This window comes from Coffea eugenioides, chromosome 10 (assembly GCF_003713205.1).
Source record: "Coffea eugenioides isolate CCC68of chromosome 10, Ceug_1.0, whole genome shotgun sequence".
NCBI classification, from domain to species: Eukaryota; Viridiplantae; Streptophyta; class Magnoliopsida; order Gentianales; family Rubiaceae; genus Coffea; species Coffea eugenioides.
Genome location: NC_040044.1, coordinates 14,310,040 through 14,329,044, shown reverse-complemented (window position 1 = coordinate 14,329,044; position 19,005 = coordinate 14,310,040). Strand labels below are relative to the sequence as shown.

Below are 19,005 nucleotides of genomic sequence, written 5' to 3'. Positions count from 1 at the left end.
CTTGTCATCCTTCCTTGGGGTTGAGTTCCTCCAATTTCTAGCTTGGAAGTTGGAATTTGGACGGTTACTACTCCTCCTTTTGAGTCATTTTTGTACTTTCATCGCTTTGTCTTGCAACTTGTTCATGTCAAGGTAGTGTTGTAATTCCATAATATCAGCAATTTCAGCCCTAACCCTCTTAGAAATCGAGCCATGGTTGCTTCAAGATCTTCATGAATATCGGCTCTCATCATGGCCATTTCCATCTCTTTAAAATAATCCTCGACCGACATACTACCTTGGGTAAGAGTTTGTAATTTGTGGTGCAAATCTCTATGGTAGTAAGTTGGAACGAAGTGTTTTCTCATCAATCTTTTGAGCTCATCCCATGATCTCACGGAACGTTCATCATTTCTCCTTCGACTTGTGCGAAGTAGGTCCTACCAAACTGCTGCGTAGTCAGTGAATTCAATAGCTGCTAGCTTGACCTTTTGGTTCTCTGAGCAAGAATTGCATTCAAAAATTAGTTCCATCTTCCTCTCCCACTCTAGGTAAGTCTGGAGATCGAACTTACCTTGGAAAGAAGGAATTTTGAACTTAATCCCTCTAAGTTCATCATCTCCCCATTTGGCATGTCATTTCATTCCCTTGGATTGGGTCTCAAGCTCATCAAGGTCACCCTTATAGTTTGAGTCACTTAATGGCTCCAAAGAAGGTTGTTTCTTGGAGGCACTTTTTGATAGATTTGATTGTTTCACTTTATCCTTCAAGGCATCAGATCATTTGTTCGATCGGTTTATCTCTCCCTTTAATGCTTCAAGGATAAGTTTCATGTCATAGGGTTTTTCACTCGTTTCAACACTTTGAGACATGTCTAGTTTAACCTGCAAAAGAACACGAGTTAGTAGTAAAATTCCTCACTTCACTCCCTCACGTGTGTTCACTTGCTCTCATATATCACTCAAATGTTTAAAACACTCCAATGATTTCACCAAGCAACTCTCTAAGTCTTTGATCTCCTCACTTGAAGAAATCAGAAATTTCTCAAGTGATTCAATGACATTTGGCCAACAATTCACAAGGGAGGTGGCGTAAATGACATGCGGTTCACTTGAGTTGAGATGGGCATGAATTTGGGTTTATTTTAATGACTTAAATTTGTAGAAACTTGTTAAAAATTTTCTAGGTTAAGTTCAAACAAGGAAGACACAAGATTAGGAAAGTAACTAACTTGAACAAGAAAGACTCGATTGGGAAACTAATGACTGTTATAGTCCAAGACTGATTTGGACTAACTTGGACTATGAAGACACGGTTATAAACTGGAAATAGGACTCCAAAACAAGTGATTGTGGCTGGACAAAAATGGAATTAAAACTAGACACAAGACGCAAATGGCTGAAATTTGGAAACCTAGAAAACACTCTGCCCGTATGTATGTGTGGCTGGAATTTGGAATCTTGTTGGGTTATTTCTTGGGCTCATTTTGGAAAGCAAGATGTGGTTCAAGAACTTTCCTAATTGTATTGTTTATGCCGCTCAACACAAACAAGATTGCTCAAGGATTGCGTGACCAGTTTTGGTAACAACCCAAGTCAAGAGAGGTTTCCAAATTGGGAGCTGTTCTTGATCCATTTCCTTTTTCTTTTCTTTTTTTTTTCATTTTTTTCTTCCTTTTTTTTCTTTCTTCATGGGTCAGATTCTCTTTTTTTTTGTTCAAGCTCTCTCATTCAAAACACAACATCCACAAGGTACTTCAAGAAGATGAATTAGGATTCAAGATTTGGAAAGTTTTTGTTTCAAGATTTCAAGAACCCAAACAATATCCAAGAACTTCAATGTTCGTTTCTTGAAATTAGTCACAAAAACTCAAGAAATTCAAGATTTTTTATTTTAGATTTCAAGAGCTTCAAATGTTTCTCCAAAAACCAATTAAAAGTCAGCCACGGATAGACTCAACGACAATGAAGAACTAGCCACGGATGTTCTAACAAGCAACGACCAGATTTTTTTTTTTTTTTGACTCTATACGACACAAGACACCCAGAAACAAGGCAACAAGACAAAAACAAAACTCAAGCAAGGAAACAAGAATCGGACAGCAAAGAAAAGATGCGAACAGCAAAAACGCAACTAAAACCCTAGTGACGCACAAGAAGAAAACGCGAACAGCTTTAGAAACACGACGAACAGATTGGAAAAAAAATAGAAAACTTACAAAGGAAGGACACAAAGAAAAGATATACTTGATATTGTCATCTAACTCTGATACCAAACTGATACGAACCTACCTAATAAGGTCTAAACTCGTATCCCACAAGACTCGGATCTAAACGGAGAAATCAAGTTGATGTGCGGGGAATGCTCGACCCCTCTAAACCCCGGGTTTATGAATTGAGATGGTTCCTCAACCCACAAATTATTGGGGGAAAAGAGAGAGAGGGAGAAGAAGGAAAAATTGTTAGACATATATTATAAAATATATTGGTTGATAAGTCGAGAACACTCAAGAAGAATTCTCGACTATTCAAGTGAAGATCTCTTGGACAAGAGAGTTGCAAAAACACAAGAGTTTTTGGTTGGGAAATTTGTTATTATTAAGCTACAAATAACATGACTAAAGGCTGTATTTATAGCCTTTTACAAGACACAAGAAACCTACTCAAATTTGGAAACGAATTACTACTTTCCTAAAACCCTAATTCGACCTTGGCTAAGGTCACATGACCTAGGCTGTTTATTCCTTCAACTCATGACTCAACTCAACTACCAACTAACACTAATTAACAACTAACAAAGTTGGAAATTAAATAAATTAAATGACATGAAGAATTAACTATAAAATAAGCTCAGATCACTCCTCCTTCTTGCACCCGATAGAATGTTCATCACTTGTACTTGCATCAATGACTTGAATGAGCATATAAAGTGTTGATTCATCATGCTCATTACCTTAAATGCTACTTGTATCACCCACTTGAACTTGTACATCTCGAACTAAGGCTTGAAAAAACTCTCTAAATTTTTTAGCACGAACTCTTGTCATTGGACCACGGAAAATAGGTTGATTTTTGCTTGAAGTTGGAATTTTCGACCCTTGAGGAGTTTGATCAGCCATAGATCCACCATCATCATTCCTACTACTTTTATATACAAAAACAAAAGAGTGAGAGAGGAAAGCTTGTTCATGCATACTCATCTCACAATCTTGATGCAATTCTTGTAAGTATTGCATTCTCCCTGTGACTTAGTGCAACTCAAGGGATACATTGTAGTCTTTATTCACGTTACATTGTTCAATGATACAAAAGAGAGCAGCATTGTGACAATATACAATTTTTTTAATGACAATATACAGGTTATTAGAAGATGTACGTGTTATCTAAGTGTCATTCATGTTATATGTTTATTTTTATGTTCCAAAAAATTTTATAGAAAATTTGAAACTTACAGTGTTTTCATTTCCTTCCATTAGCTAAACATGGAAAAACAACAATTTCTTTTGATTCTGTAGACTAATTTGTATGCAGTTGACTTTCTTTGAGTTTTAATTCAATGATTTGTAATCCATTCTAAAAATTGTATGTAGTTAACAATGAAGGAAGAGCAACTGTTGTCAATGATTTGTCGTAGGGTAGTAAGTGGAAAGAAAGTTGTTGCAAATGAAAGCTGGTAGTTGTTGTTGAAATCAATTTAGATCTCAGAAGTTAATTAACAAAAGAACAAAAATGATCTGATTCTCTTTGTAGAATTTTTTCCTATAGATAACTCTTGCTTTTTAGTCATTTTCTATACAGTTGACAATTGTTTCTATTTTCTCAGGAGTTGACGATTACATGTATTTTTTATTTTTTTATTTTTAGTGTAAGTGGAGATCTTCCACTTACACTTCCTCTTCGTGTACCATCCAACCCATCCCTCTTCCCTAATGATTACATATATTTACAACTTAAAATTAATGCGAATTTAAGAGCAATATTGATAGTAGGAGTGTGCAAAATTGAAAAATTTTGATTTACCGACCAGAATTTTCAAAATCAATAATTCGGAATTCGACACTGAAATCCGAATTTTCGATTTCGAATTATGCAAATTTGGTTTGAATTTAGTAATGGAATTTTTGAAATCGAAATTTTTGATTTCGAATTCATAATTCGAAATCGAAAATCGAAATCTCAATTTCGTTTTATAATATATCTATCAATATTTTTTTATTTTTATATATAACAATATTTTTTTATTTCATTTTCATTTTATAAATATATATAATAATAATATTTTTTTATTTCAATTTCGCTTTATAATATATATTAATATATAATAATAATTTTTATAATATATGTAATATAAAATTTATATTATATAACAATATGTCTAACAAAAAAGGAAAAAAGGTTTCCGAATTCGGTGAATTCGGAATTTACCGAATTTCGAATTGAATTCGGAATCGAATTCGAATTCAAAACTGGTGAATTCGAAATCGAATTCGGTCGGTAATTCTGCGGTCAAATTTTCAAAAAATTTTGAATTCAAACTTCCGAATTCGAATTCGTTGCACACCCCTAATTGATAGGATGTTTGATGTGCATCTTTAATTTAATTCATTCATGCATAATGTGTGCATTATGGACTGTCCTGTACCCCAATCATATATGGATGAGTGAACCATCCTGTACTCCTAATTATGCATAGATGCATTCCAGTAGCGTGATGTAAAGTTGATTATTTGGTTTCTTTTATGCATACTATACATTTATGGACAGTATATGTTGTTTACGCATAAGTTTTTTAAATTTTAAATTTGTTAATAGCATGTTACTTGGCAGATTTGGATTAATCCACCAGTATTTCTCCCACAAGTTATTCAATATCTTCTAAATCAAATCTTGGCACCCTCGCGCATCGTACGGGCTAAATAAAACTAGTTAGTGACAAAAACCCATAAGTCATGATGGCGGATGCACCTGGGCAACAGTGCAAGTGCATGAACTTGTTATTCAATCATAAAGACACCTGGGAGGCATTTGATAAACTTCCAAAAGAAGCACAAAACTAGTAAAGAAGTCAAAAATAACTGTCAAAGAAGAAGGAGACTTCAGAGCCGAAAAAAGGATGAAGAAGAAAAACAGGTTCCCTTTTTCTTACACTTACTATAAAGGCTTACAGAAAAGAAAAAGTAAAAAATGCTGCTCCCTTGGTTGTTTTATGCCAATTGATCGTGATAGGTGTAATTTGATAAAAGAAATTTAATTCTTTATATCTTTTTAGGTTCAATTCCAAAAAGTCACGGATCTTTTCAACCCTAAATATTGGCCAAAAAACTAAAAAAGATTAATACAAGCTTACAAAAAATTAGAAAAATTACTCCTCTCTTGCTTCTTCATCACCTAAATAATTGTGATGGGTGTAATCTAACAAGAAATTCACTGGTTTATAGCTTTTCAAGGCCAAAAGCTTGCCACCTATGTTTATAGTTAGAACTTAGGAGATAATTTGTTGTTTTTCATGCTGAGAAGACATTGGTGTAGTGATTAAGGTTGAGACCTCGAATGTTGATGCCACAACCAAGAGTAACCAATTACTATTATTTATCAAATTCCTTCATTATTTAGACTAATGATAATTTCAAGAAAATAGAACTACACTAGAAAATATATAACAAAAAAAAGTTTCTAGAATTTTGGTTTTCTCCCTATCTTTGCTAGTTAAATGACATAATAAATAATTGAATTTTATCTCTTTAGCTGAGCAATAGTATAATTTCTTGATATTTGTTATATCTGCTTTTGCCTTTATACCACCATACTTGTAACTTATCCATATCTACTTTTATGGTTAAGAAACTAGTTACAACCTAATTAGAATTTGTGACATTATTTGTTTAAAGCCACTGTGCCTCTAAGTTCATGAGTTAACTTACTAGTTATGCTTTTATATACTACAATATTGAGCGACAACTTTTGATTTATCTTTCAATATCTTAAATAGTTCACAATTAACGGCTGATTAATTGCTAACATAAATTACAAATGCATGAAGTAGCTTGGACAAAGTATAACAACAACAAACAAGTTCAATTCATCGAATCAAAAAGAGATTAAACCTAATCCTAGGTATGAAACTTAGAAAAACATAATGAAAATGAAAGAAAGGATCAAACTTTTGTTGCAACTAAACATTAGAGTTAGACTACAAGAAATAATGAGTGAAAAAAAAAAAGAAATCATTATCACAAGAGGTGGCTGTGTTGTGCTGCCAAAGCAGTAATTTTGCGGTAGTAGCAATTTGTGATTGCTATTTGATTTGCCTTCTTGGTCTGTACTTCACAAAATTGCTCTAACACAACGAGGGAGCAACTAGGCTTTAAATTAAACTGGATCTTGCAAGTAGTTTTGACCTTCTTATACATCTATAGGTGCAGTTTCTAACTTGGTATGCGATGATGGAGAAAAAAAGCTGATGCATAAGATTGAATAGCAATATTTCAACATCCAAATATCTTAGGTACTATTTTGTTCTTTTGCTAGTAGAAGTTTAAGTGAAAAGAGTAATTTGGATCTTGTATTAAGTGAAAAATATAAAATGATATACTTTTTTTGATACTATAGGTGATTTGATCCCTAATAATAAACAGCAAATTTTACTGTTTTTCTTTAATGTATGGGTTGGTATTAAATTAATTAAATAATGTAATAGATGAGGGATAATGATGGAATCATATTATCTTCTCTCTCCTAATATTACTTTTTAATTATCGATTAGATCTAAATATTACAAGATAATTAACCTCAGGGGAGATTAGTGTAATTTTTGAAACCTGGAAGAAGGCCAATAAAATAGTCAAAAACCTCAGGAGAGGTTTATGAAATTATCCCAATTTTGAATAGCGAAGTTGGTCCGCTGTGAGGTGTGAAATTCATTGTGAACTTTTTTAACTCTGTCATTTCTATTCCACTAACAAACTGCTAGTTTTTTCCCCCTATCTAGGGAGGGTCTAACTTGGCCAAGGGGTACTAGAGGAAGTGGTTTCCATCTCTATATAAAAGGCATATACTATTGCACACCTTTTAGATTTTACTGTAGCTATTAACCTATAGTTGAACGTATACTTTATGCACACCTCTTAGATTTTACTACAAATGGAAATATTTGAACCACGAACCTATAGCCAAACATCTACTTTATGCTTCATTTAGTGGTCAACACATCTAAAGCATCTAAAGCAAGTGGCTTGCTAGTAAGTTATCACATACACTAAACTGTACTGTAGAAATTGTCTACTAGACATTGTTTTCTGTCCATCACCCTCTCAATTAATTTACAACTTCCTAACTGCTGATTATCTTAGTGGGAATGGAGAAATAACTTGGACTTAGTTAAACTCCTTGCTCACCTTTTGTGCAAGCAAGTCCGTTGCTTGCTTTTTTTTTTTTCTTCTTTTTGAAGGACTTGCTTTTTAGATTAGTCACACACATGATTATCCCGTTCTTATAACTTTCTCTATGGTTCCATCGCTTGGCAAAACAATCTGCACAATTAATAGTCCCAATGTCATACTGTGAAGCTGCAGTTACATTTAGGCATTTACATACACTTCTCTCTTACCCGCACGAACCAAGCCCAATACTTGTTCTGAATTATAACAACTCCAAAAACATTTACAATACAATGTACGCAAGGTCTTGGCACCCTCATACATAATGAATCCCCAGTCAACTAGTTAAAATGTTAAAGAGAGATTATCTCCTATAAAAGTACTGCAATTTGGCAATTGAATCTGTTTAATAATGTCAATTTCAAAAAGCAGGGGAAAAATTCACTTTTCGTCCATAAACTTTGAGTTAGGGGCACATTTTGTCCCCAAACTTTTAAACGCATCACATTTAGTACATGAATTAATTGTTTTTTGTCACATTTAGTCCAAAAAAAGGTAAATTGCTTAATTTGAATGGAGAAAGTCACCTATTTGGTACGTGGCTGTTAAGTAAAAACAAATTTTCACTCAAAATCAACAGCCACATCAGTCTTCTCCATCCAGATTGAATATTTTACCATTTTTTGACTAAATGTGGCTTAAAATAATTAATTCATATACTAAATATGATGCGTCTAATAGTTTGGAGACGAAATGTGTCATTAACTTAAAGTTTAAGAACGAAAAGTGATTATTCCCCAAAAAGCAGCTTTTGGCACTGCCCTTCCATCCATAACATGTGATGTTTGATCCTGTAAATTATACTTTTGAAAATAATACTCCTATATCTTTACCTTTCCAGTTTGGTTCCTTAAATTTTAGAGTTCATGTAAAGTCACCACTCCAACCAAGAGATCAAATTGACACAATCTTGTAAATTGCAGAAGCCACTTCAAAATAATTTGACAGCCAAAATATAGGTGTCTATCGGCCGAAAAGTGATTTAGTCATTTAATTTCAATTTTTTTGGGCATAAAACCAACTTCTGATCACCTTTTAAGCTTTTATTTAGCAATTTGAATTGCAGTACTTGGATCTCGATTGAAAAACCAATAATTCTGTAAATATTTGGCATTTTCAATTTAAACATTTATGTGTCTTTATTTTAGGTTGTTTATATGTTTTTGCAAAATTGGTAAACCAGGCGAGTTAAATTTTCTATATCAGTTCAACATAAAACAACTAGTGAGATTCAATCCTAAAAAAAAAAAAAAAGAAACAAAAGTATCGGTAAACTATATGAGCAAAGATTATGAGATCTCCCTATAATAAACTAAGGGTCCGTTTGGTTTGTGAAATGACACATGATTGGATTAATCATCCAGTGTCATACTGTCATCCTATATTTGGTTGTATTTTATATATGGGATGACACATCCCAATTAACCAAATTAATCCCCTATTCATAGAATAAAATAATTTCATGGAGGAGGTGGTATTAGTCATCCCAAAAATAACTAATAGATAGGATGATAAAATTTTAGATGAATTTATCTTTACGAATAATACAAATTTATACTCTCATAATTATATAACCCTACTGACTCCCACATGATAATATAATATAAATGGACTAATTTTTGTCCCTACCAATTAATTTTAAAGTTTTTTGACTAATGTGCTCCCACTACCAACATAATAATATTTAGACTAATTTGCCCTTGTAAATGATACAAATTCATACCGACTATTATATAACCATACTCTCACATAATAATATAACAATAAACAGACTAACTAGCCCCTTCTAATTATATTAAAAAATTTTCACCAATTTGCCCCTATTCATTATTTTAACTTTTTTGACTAATTTATTCATATTAATTAATTTAAATTTTTTGACTAATTTGCCCATACTAACATTATAATAAAAGAACTATATTGCCCTTGGACTAAATTACCCTTACGAAGTTTATTTTCTCAACCAAATTCTAGATAAATACACAATCCTATCAATTCGGCTTTGTGAATGAGGGTTTCAATAAGTTCAAACTTGGTTCAAAAGAAAATCTTCTAGTCTTAATTGATTTAACCCTAAATTAGTCAAAACTTGGCCCATCATTTAATTGGATTTCAAATTCAGATTGAAAAACTCGATCAAAATTTATTGTTAATAGTGGGAATGGGTTGAGTTTGAGTGAATGCAAATTTTTATATATCAAAACCCTTGATTTACTTTATAATTCTACAGTTTCAAACTACTGTATTTTAATAAAAGTTATAATATATTAAATTTTTTATTAATATTTTATAAAATATTAAATTAATTTATTAAAAAGAATCTACAAATTAAGGGGTACGTTGGTTATTAAAATAGTAATCCTACCTTATCCAATCTTGAACCAAACACAGAATAAGATTATTTTCCAATATATCCTATCCAATCTAAAACTAACCAAACACTATGTAACTTGGCTTATTAATCCAAGGATGACTCAATCCAAGATTAATAATCCAAAAATAAGTTATCCCACTCATCCGATCCGTGAACCAAACAGAAAGGTGTGAGATATACGGGATGGAAGGTTAAAAAAGAGAGAGGTGTAGGATTGTTATTTTTCCTTATCTTTAACATTTGCATTTTAGTCAAAGTTTAATTTTTCTTTCTTGTAAATGCATAGTTAATCATTTTCAATTCATTCACACTTCAATTGCATACTCATAGTAACGTAGTTAATCATTTTTCCACCTTCAAAATGCATTTAAAATTTTGAAAATGCCAAATATATAAGGTAATTAAAAATTTTGTGTCAAAAAAATGAGCAATATATATATATATATATATATATATATAGAGCAAATTACCATGATAGTCATCAAACTTTTTGAACAGTGGAGTTTTGGCTATTCAACTATTAATAGTACTATGTTTTTATTCACTAAACTATCAAAAATGTAAATTTTGGGTTATTCCGTCTAATTTTACCATTAACTCTCTCAAATCTAATTATTAATAGTATGTCTTGTGAATTGTACGAACCTTTAATTTAATAGAGTTAACGATGGAATCAAATAGAATAGTTTAAAATTTACATTTTTAATAATTTAGTGGATAAAAATATATTATTAATAATTAAATGACTAAATCTTAACTATTCAAAAAATTTGGTGACTTTCCCGGTAATTTGCTCATATACAAATATACATACATGTGTGTGTGTGTATGTGTGTGTTTGGAGGGCGGGACGGAGGGAGGGACGGAGGGAGAGGGATGAGGGCATAAAAGGACTACTAACTTAAAAAAAAAAAAAAAGGCTACTGTTACCCAATTTCTAACAATTATCCATTGTCCCCACCCACAAAAACTGACTCCAATTTCCTTCCAGTTTCCTTCTCTCTCTCACTGTCCCCATTTGTGGAAAAATCAGTCTAATGAGTTAGGGCTATCGATTTACCCTCCAAACTCGATTAATTTACACCCACAACCTACTTTCCTCCTCCTCGATTCAGATCTCCTAACAACCTAAACATTGGACAGCCAAACCCCATTAAGGTAACCTCTTCCCTCCCTTTCCGTATTTTCTTATTCATGGATAGCCTCGCTGAACTGCTTTTAACCTGGTTTTACTTTTTTACAGAAATTAAGGAATTCAAGAACTGGACTATTAACTGATTATACTTATTGCTGAACTGAATTTGGTTGAGAAATTTGCTTTTAGTGCTAATGTAGTTAAAGTGATTAGTATATAATTACTTTTTTGTTGGCGTTGTTAATTTTGTTTCTTGAAAGCTATAACCATCTGGGATTTTATTGCATTTTTGTAGCTAATCAAGTCTACTCTATTTGGGAATTTTGGCAGTTTCTTTGTACTGGTTTGGAGTATACGCAATTTGGGGGAACCCATTTGGATTTTTGGGGAAATATTCATTTTAGGTATGCCCGCGTGGGAATTTTGGTGAATTGAAGGTGAAGGAGTGTCAAGATTGTGGTTTTTGTGGGGTATTTTGTGGAGGTGGAATGGCTGAGCTGGCATTAACTCAAAGAATGCCAAATTCGGATATGGGGTTGAGGGATGAGAGTTTAGTCATTGGGCAAGATTTTTCGGGTGTTGATGCTTGTAGGAGGGATATGGTTGAGCAGGATTTAACGTCAACTGCTACAAATTTGGATGTTGGATTGCCAGACCAGCCTTTAGTTATTGGACAAGAGTTCCCAGATGTCGATAGTTGTAGGAGGACTTTGAAGGACATAGCTATAGCAATGCATTTTGAAATTCGGATTGTTAAGTCAGATAGGAGTAGGTTCATAGCTAAGTGCTCCAAAGAGGGGTGTCCATGGCGCGTTCATGTGGCGAAATGTCCTGGAGTTCCTAAATTTACGGTTAGGACACTTCATGGAGAGCATACTTGTGAAGGAGTTCAAAGCCTCCACCATCAACAGGCATCTGTGGGATGGGTTGCAAGGTCTGTGGAAGCTCGTGTTAGGGATAATCCTCAATACAAGCCCAAGGAGATTTTGCAAGATATTCGGGATAAGCATGGGGTTGCTGTGTCATATATGCAAGCCTGGCGTGGAAAGGAGCGTAGCATGGCTGCATTACATGGGACTTTTGAGGAAGGTTATCGGCTTCTTCCAGCATATTGTGAACAGATAAGAAGGACCAATCCAGGGAGTATTGCTTCAGTTGTTGCCACTGGACAAGATAATTGTTTCCAACGGCTCTTTGTTTCTTACCGTGCAGCAATTTATGGGTTTCTTAATGCTTGTAGGCCGCTTTTAGAACTTGACAGAGTTCATCTCAAAGGCAAATACTTGGGTTCAATAATTTGTGCCGCTGCTGTGGATGCTGATGATGCATTGTTTCCATTAGCAATAGCTGTTGTTGATTCAGAAAGTAATGAAAATTGGATGTGGTTCATGTCTGAACTCCGCAAACTTCTTGGAGTGAACACTGATAGCATGCCAAGACTTACAATACTTTCTGAGAGAACGATGGGGATGGTAGAGGCAGTTGAGACACATTTTCCAAATGCTTTTCATGGTTTTTGTCTGCGTTATGTCAGTGAGAATTTTCGTGATACATTCAAGAACTCTAAGCTGGTGAATATCTTCTGGAATGCAGTTTATGCACTTACATCTGCTGAATTCGAAAACAAAATAGCTGAGATGGTGGATATTTCACAAGATGTTCTAGCATGGTTTAACCATTTTAACCCGCAGCTGTGGGCTGTGGCTTACTTTGAGGGAGTACGATATGGCCATTTCACACTGGGAGTCACTGAGTTGTTGTATAATTGGGCACTGGAATGTCATGAGCTTCCCATAGTACAAATGATGGAGCACATTCGCCATCAGATGACATCATGGTTCAGTGATCGTCGTAATATGGGCATGAGGCTGACATCAATTCTTGTACCTTCTGCTGAAAAGAAGATTGCAGAAGCAATTGCAGATGCTCGTTGCTACAAAGTTCTTCGTGCAAATGAAGTTGAATTTGAGATTGTGTCAACTGAACGGACAAATATTGTGGACATAAGAAGTCGTATTTGTTCTTGTCGACGGTGGCAACTTTATGGACTGCCATGTGCACATGCTGCTGCTGCGCTTATCTCTTGTGGTCAGAATGCTCATTTATTTGCGGAGCATTGTTTTACTGTACACAGCTGCCGTGAAACTTATTCACAGATGATATATCCTATACCAGATAGGAGCCTTTGGAAGGAGCCTGGTGAAGGAGCAGAGGGTGGAGGTGCCAAGGTGGATATTACTATCCGTCCACCTAAGACTCGTAGGCCTCCTGGAAGGCCTAAAAAGAAGGTTCTCCGCATAGAGAGTTTCAAACGTCCAAAGCGGGTTGTTCAATGTGGTCGCTGCCATATGCTGGGACACTCTCAAAAAAAGTGCACATTGCCAACATGATCCTTTAGTTCTCCATTTTATCTTTTCCTTTTTTTTTTTTCCTTTTTTGCCATTCTTTTTTATTATGAAGTTTCCGTGTGAAGTGTTCTGTCCTTGTAAGATTGACGTACTTCTTCAGCAAATTAGTTACTAAGCAGGCACATGGCTTCCATGCTGTAGTTTCACTTGTTCCTTGCATGTATTGCAGCAGCAAGTGATGTTCCCTTGTACTAGACTAATTAACTTCTCCCTTAACTGTATCAAAAATATTCCGTCTGCCCTTATCCTGTAAATGTTGTAATGTAACTGACTGTATAGGCTAGCAAATTTCATTCAAGTTTCTTTAGCATGGAGAGTTGTTACATACATGCATTTATGTGTTTTTATCATTGCTGTGGTCCTCTAAGTAAGTCAGTTACTGATTGGTACTCTGTTCATATTTAACTTTCTCTCTGTTGTTATTTCTTTTGTGGCTATGTGCCTAATTTTGCCTTACAATTATGATTGAAGGACAAACGAACTCATGATAGCTATTCTTTAATATTTTCTAAAGGAATGTGATGTATATTTCCTGTCATCAACAAAAACTGGAATTATTTTGACAATCCACATCTTAAGTTGTTTCTGTGGAGTATCTTGCTCTCCATTCATATAGGTAAATTTGTGATGGTTCTTGTGGTTCTGTGTATTGGCTGGCACATTTACGCCTGCCAAATTCTTCAGCTGCTTTATGTGGATTGTAGATGATGATGAAGCAGGGATGCTTGATTGCTTGAAATGAGCTCTCTAGGTGCAAACTTTTGAAAAGAAGAAATAAAAAATATGCGGATGCTTTTATCTTTGTTGATCTCTTTGTGTTTGTTTTTCCTATTAATGACATTCCCCATATACAGTATTCTATTGGTTCACTCTTAACTGATGCAAAACTTGTGCAATCACTATCAGAGTTTTTTGTGGCCAATGTAGAGCATTGCTCTGGAGTGCCACCAATGAAGTTCTGGAAGTTGGACTGTTTTATTCTCTTCTTGCCATGCAATGTGAGTGTGACCATTGTATTGGCTCATTTATGCATGTTAAATTGTCAACTGCTTTGTGCGCATTGTAGATGGCAAAGCACCAGGGATGCTTGATTGCTTGAATAAAGGTGAAATGAGCTCTCAAGTTGCAACGTAAGTAGAAGAAATCTAAAGAATGCAGATATTTTTTTCTTCATTAATCTCTGTCTTTATTTTTCCTATTAATGACATTCGCCTTATCTAGTCTTCTACCATTTGCCTTAACAGATACAAAGCTTGTGTATTTTGTGGCCAATGTAGAGGATTGCTCTTGAGTGCCAGCAATGAAGTCCTGCAAGTTGCTTCGTTCTACTTTCGTCTTGCCATGCTACGCGAGATACAGAAGTATCAATATCAGATTCTCTTCTTCTGTTTGACATACTTTTACATACCAACTTTGAAACAAATTGCTTCTTGAAAATAAAGCCTGGTTGCTTGCGATGCATCAATTATTGCTAGAGATATTCCTCTACTAAATTTCTTTTCATGCCACTTTAAAATGTGATCTTATGGAAAGAAAATTGTTTTACTTTGTGATGCAGCTAATTGTACAAGTTATACTGTGGAGGCTAGCTCACTTTGGCTGTCAATTTGTAGATAATTGATCTATGACTTGTTCTCTGATATCTGATTTTTACTTCCTTTCCTTCTCTTGCATTATTTTATTGTTGCAGTACCCTTTTAGATTAGCCCTAATGTTTGGAACTTACCACTTAGATCTAGAGCTGTATGTTAGGCTGCTTAAGGGTTCAATTTGGAGCCCAACTCCCAAATACTTAAATCTAAGTGATTTATGCATGGTCTGGCTTCAATTCATAGTTTGGATGATGGCCCAGTCTCTCTAAGTCATTATTGCAAGGATAAAGACAGCTGCTTTCCAGTCGTTACAAGTCATTACTCTATGAGAATGAGCACCTTAAATATCATGCTTAAAAGTTATAGAATCAAAGCTGAGTTTAGCATAGCAGGACAGTTGAGGACTTAATGGCAAACAATTAACTGAAAGATAGGAGAGAAGGTTAAGTACTTATTTATTCTTTTTTTGGGGGTGGGGGGTGGGGGTTGGCACTGCTGGGGGGCTAGTGTAGTACCATCTTAGCAAAGAGGTCCTTACATTTTGTGTCATTATCGACTGAACCCCAATAGTTCTAAAGAATGTTGAGAAAATGCTGATCCAATGTGACAGCACAAAAGAATGTAATTTGTTTTCAGTTCCTTGTTTATGCATATTAAGCAACAACTGATCTACATCTTCCTTTATTTACATAGATTATCACCTGTTAGAATGCTTTCATGGGCAGTTTCCCTAGCAAACAAATCCGTCCACTTAGGTTTAGCAGCTTTCAAATCATCTTCTGAGGGAACTGTAGTACTTTACCATTTCTAATTTGCAAAATGATTCCCTTTTGCTTTTTCACTCAAAGAACGGTACTAATCTGCAGTTTCTCTATACTGTAGTTTACAGATCTGCCAGAAAACAGTGCAGATATAGTTTTGCTGCCATTCTTGAATTGCCAGCCCGAAGGTAGGTTGCCAACTCACTCCTGTATCACTTTTCATAATTCCAGTCTTCCACCATGTTATTCTCATTGACTATGATTTATGGGAGAAAGAGTTGGAAGTAGATAAAGTTGACTTTAGAGCCATAATAAACAAGATGTGGTTGCTTACCAGGAAACAGCCCTTGTTACGAGTTCCTTTATGTTTATGAAATGTTAATTTAGTTTTCTATGAAGTTGTAGACTGAGTATCAGGTTCTCTACTTGACCTTATGATTGAAGGAATAGTTTCAAACAATTTGAGATGACTCATCCACACTTATGGCAATAGTGGAAGCTTTTGGAGTTGAAGTAAATTCTCTATGTTTTTTTAAAATACTTAGTAGACTCCCATGAACTGGTGGTTTCTGCATGATTTGACGATCTCAATCAAGTTTGACCTTATTTAGCTCTTCCTGGGGTACCAGAGATAGTGAAAGATCAAAGATCATTGCTACTGATGAAAATGGAAATTGAGTATGGTGATATCTGGGTAGGAAAAATAAGTGTTGGTTAGGGGAGAGATGGTTCTAGTGTCATCACTGACAAACTATATGGTGGACGTGGTAGTGAAGATTATGTCACAGGGTCAGTATCTGGAATTGAACTATGTAATTTTGACTTACTATTTTGGATGGTAATATTGACTATTTGACTCGAACCATCGGGCTGACGTTTAGGGGTTAAGATTGTGGAACTGGATTTGATTGCTAAGTACAATGTCTTTTTGATTTAGTGTTTTGCTGTGGAGTCGTACTACTGGGTTGATTTTTTATGAGTTTAAGATTGTGGAACTGGATATGATTAATTAGGTAGAAAGAGTACCTGGTACTTTACATGCGTGAACACCTTCATTGAAGCTTTGGAGTAGACTAGTGCATAGAAATGTGTGCATACTGACATCAGCTTGTTTATGGTGCAGTGTCGGCAACTGCAAGTGCAAAAGTCCAGCTCTTTTAATTCCGGTAAAACAGTAATAAAACAAGATGTCACGTGTATTTCGATACTAAAGATATATAAAAAACTAAAGCAGAAAAGAGACAAATTTTGACGGTAATAAACAGGCTTTGCTGTATTTATTTCTTTGGTGATAAGCAGTAAAAAAGTGTTTTTAGGTCAACATTTAAATGGTGGAGAAGGTATGAAAGTTGATATGTTGGAGCTGCAAAAATCAGTTGTTTTTTCTGTAGTAAAATAATTTCATGTAACCTTTGGCCCAATAAGACATGCAATTGCTCTGTAGAGGTAAAACAGTTTCGTTCTTTTGTTTTCAAATAAGATTTGCCTTTGCTTTATGTTCATCTTAGTCTCTTTCGTCAGCTCTATCTGTTATCTTAACTTCCAGTCTAAAGCACTAGAAATCATTTTGAGATTCAAAGTGGATGTGGCAATCCTTAAGCAAGGCTTTCCGTTACTTGAAACTGCTCATTTTCATTAATTCCTAAGTCAGCTGTTACATTGTTTCTTTTCCAGAGTCCGAACTGCATAAGCCTTGTTCACACTGCATTCTGGATTTGCTATCTTCCCTTTGTTCATGACTTGATAATTGCTATATATATATGGTTCGTCTTAAGGATAGGCTGCATTTTGTGGGAAACAGTCACCTTCTCTGGCAAAAGACATGGAGGACTCCAAGTCTACCATGGAGAAACGAGTTTTGACACTACAAGAGAGAAAGCAACAAGCAGATAAGGAACAAGAGGCAGTGGAGAAGGAAGTGCAGGAGCTTTTGACTTGGGTACTGACTACTTATCTATTCACTGTGGCATATGTATCTACACATTAAAGTTTAGGGTTTGTAATTTGATATGCTACCCCTTTTTCGTTCAACATAAACATGCTACATTTATTCGAGTCAGAGATGATTAATCCTGGAGTAGATTTTGTGCATGAGGAATTCATTTTTGTGTTTAACATCTCTTTCTGTGGAAAAAAAAATAAATGACAGACAGATATGATCGAAGGCATGGATGAGTCTCAACTGAAAACATATGTCAAGAACAGGCCGAAACACCTGAAGACTGCAAAATGGGAAAAACTTGGAAAGAGCAGAAGGGTACAAAATTAGTGATTATTTGTAGACTGATTTTCCAGATGTAACAACCTCTAAAATCAAGCTATGGTTGACAAGTTGGAAATTTCTGTTTTATCTTTGCAGTTTAAAGGGATGGAAAAATGTAAAAGATCTGTCAGTAGTGGAATAATGGCCACTGTTTGGAAGTTTCACAAAGAAGGGGATGGCGGTTCTATCTAGTCTCTGTTTACTTCAACAATGTGGCTCTATTTTCATCTTCTTCGTGTGTGTATTTTGTGTGCGCGCCCGTGCGTGCGTGCGGGCGTATGTTAAGGCTAAGAGAGGCAATTAGTACATCTTGCAAGTATAAACCTACCTTAAAATATGTATCTGATATTCATATCTCCTCTGTACATGGTTCATTGTTGTCATCGAACTGCAAACTTGTTATTATCTCTGCATTATTGGCTCACTATCATCAGCTGGCTTGGGTGCAATTTAGGCTGTGGGCTACATTTTTCTTCGCATCAGAAGTTGCATCATTGAATCTGCCATCGATGTCAAAATGTGTCTACAATTCCCATCTTTGATTGTTCAGAAGTGTTTCAACTGATTGGTTCCAACTTGCCATTTTTTTGCAATATCCGTTATGAAGTATGCTGGGGCCATATCCTACTTTTGTACGCATACAATCCCCACTGACCAGAGGAATTACGCTGCCTTACATCAGCATGCCATCACAAAAATTCCTCTTGGCTTTTCTTTTCTTTTTGGTCCAAATTCCAAATAACACTGGAGGGCCCGGAAAACTCTATAAAGTCCAAGTATAACAAATCTTGGATGGCAAAGTCCCTAGCATCATCCTCTCATCAGCATTCACAGATCTGACATCACTTAATGGCTAAGCAAAATTCTGCAATGATAAGGTCACCTATATACAGCATTCGCTGATTTCCAATTCCCTATTTGATATCAACAATAGCAATTGGCAGAGAGTTACTTATATCATGTGGTAGTCAGTAATAGGAATTTTACTATAGTGCCAAATTTAACCATGCAAAAAATCAATTATAATTCGTCACGTGAGCAATCACTATTAGGGAATA

The 19,005-nt window shown here is 34.9% G+C and overlaps 2 protein-coding genes across 4 annotated transcripts; both read left to right on the top strand.

Moving 5' to 3' along the window:
• Positions 1-10,724: 10,724 nt before the first annotated feature.
• LOC113750132 lies at positions 10,725-13,658 on the top strand. Of its 2 annotated transcripts, none has more exons than XM_027294074.1 (2): positions 10,725-10,946; positions 11,254-13,658. In XM_027294074.1, exon 2 carries the CDS (start codon positions 11,412-11,414, stop codon positions 13,311-13,313), a length of 1,902 nt encoding a protein of 633 aa, XP_027149875.1. In that variant the 5' UTR covers positions 10,725-10,946; positions 11,254-11,411; the 3' UTR covers positions 13,314-13,658. The 2 variants fall into 2 exon arrangements, with proteins under 2 accessions (XP_027149875.1, XP_027149876.1); XM_027294075.1 differs by having other exon boundaries at positions 11,219-13,658.
• Positions 13,659-15,516: 1,858 nt separating this feature from the next.
• On the top strand, positions 15,517-18,379 carry LOC113749931. 2 transcript variants are annotated; one of them, XM_027293813.1, is made up of 4 exons: positions 15,517-15,872; positions 17,486-17,623; positions 17,834-17,941; positions 18,044-18,379. In XM_027293813.1, the coding sequence occupies exons 2-4, from the start codon at positions 17,507-17,509 to the stop codon at positions 18,137-18,139; spliced, it is 321 nt and encodes a 106-aa protein (XP_027149614.1). In that variant the 5' UTR covers positions 15,517-15,872; positions 17,486-17,506; the 3' UTR covers positions 18,140-18,379. The 2 variants fall into 2 exon arrangements, with proteins under 2 accessions (XP_027149614.1, XP_027149612.1); XM_027293811.1 differs by lacking the exon at positions 15,517-15,872 and having other exon boundaries at positions 16,394-17,623.
• The last annotated feature ends 626 nt before the right edge of the window (positions 18,380-19,005 follow it).

What these genes read in the sequence shown, in the direction of transcription:
- LOC113750132 (XM_027294074.1), top strand. Translation starts at nt 11,412, where the DNA reads ATGGCTGAGCTGGCATTAACTCAAAGAATGCCAAATTCGGATATGGGG.
- LOC113749931 (XM_027293813.1), top strand. Translation starts at nt 17,507, where the DNA reads ATGGAGGACTCCAAGTCTACCATGGAGAAACGAGTTTTGACACTACAA. An exon ending in TGCAGGAGCTTTTGACTTGG is followed by an intron (nt 17,624 to 17,833) that starts GTACTGACTACT and finishes AATAAATGACAG; the next exon opens with ACAGATATGATCGAAGGCAT. An exon ending in AACTTGGAAAGAGCAGAAGG is followed by an intron (nt 17,942 to 18,043) that starts GTACAAAATTAG and finishes TTATCTTTGCAG; the next exon opens with TTTAAAGGGATGGAAAAATG.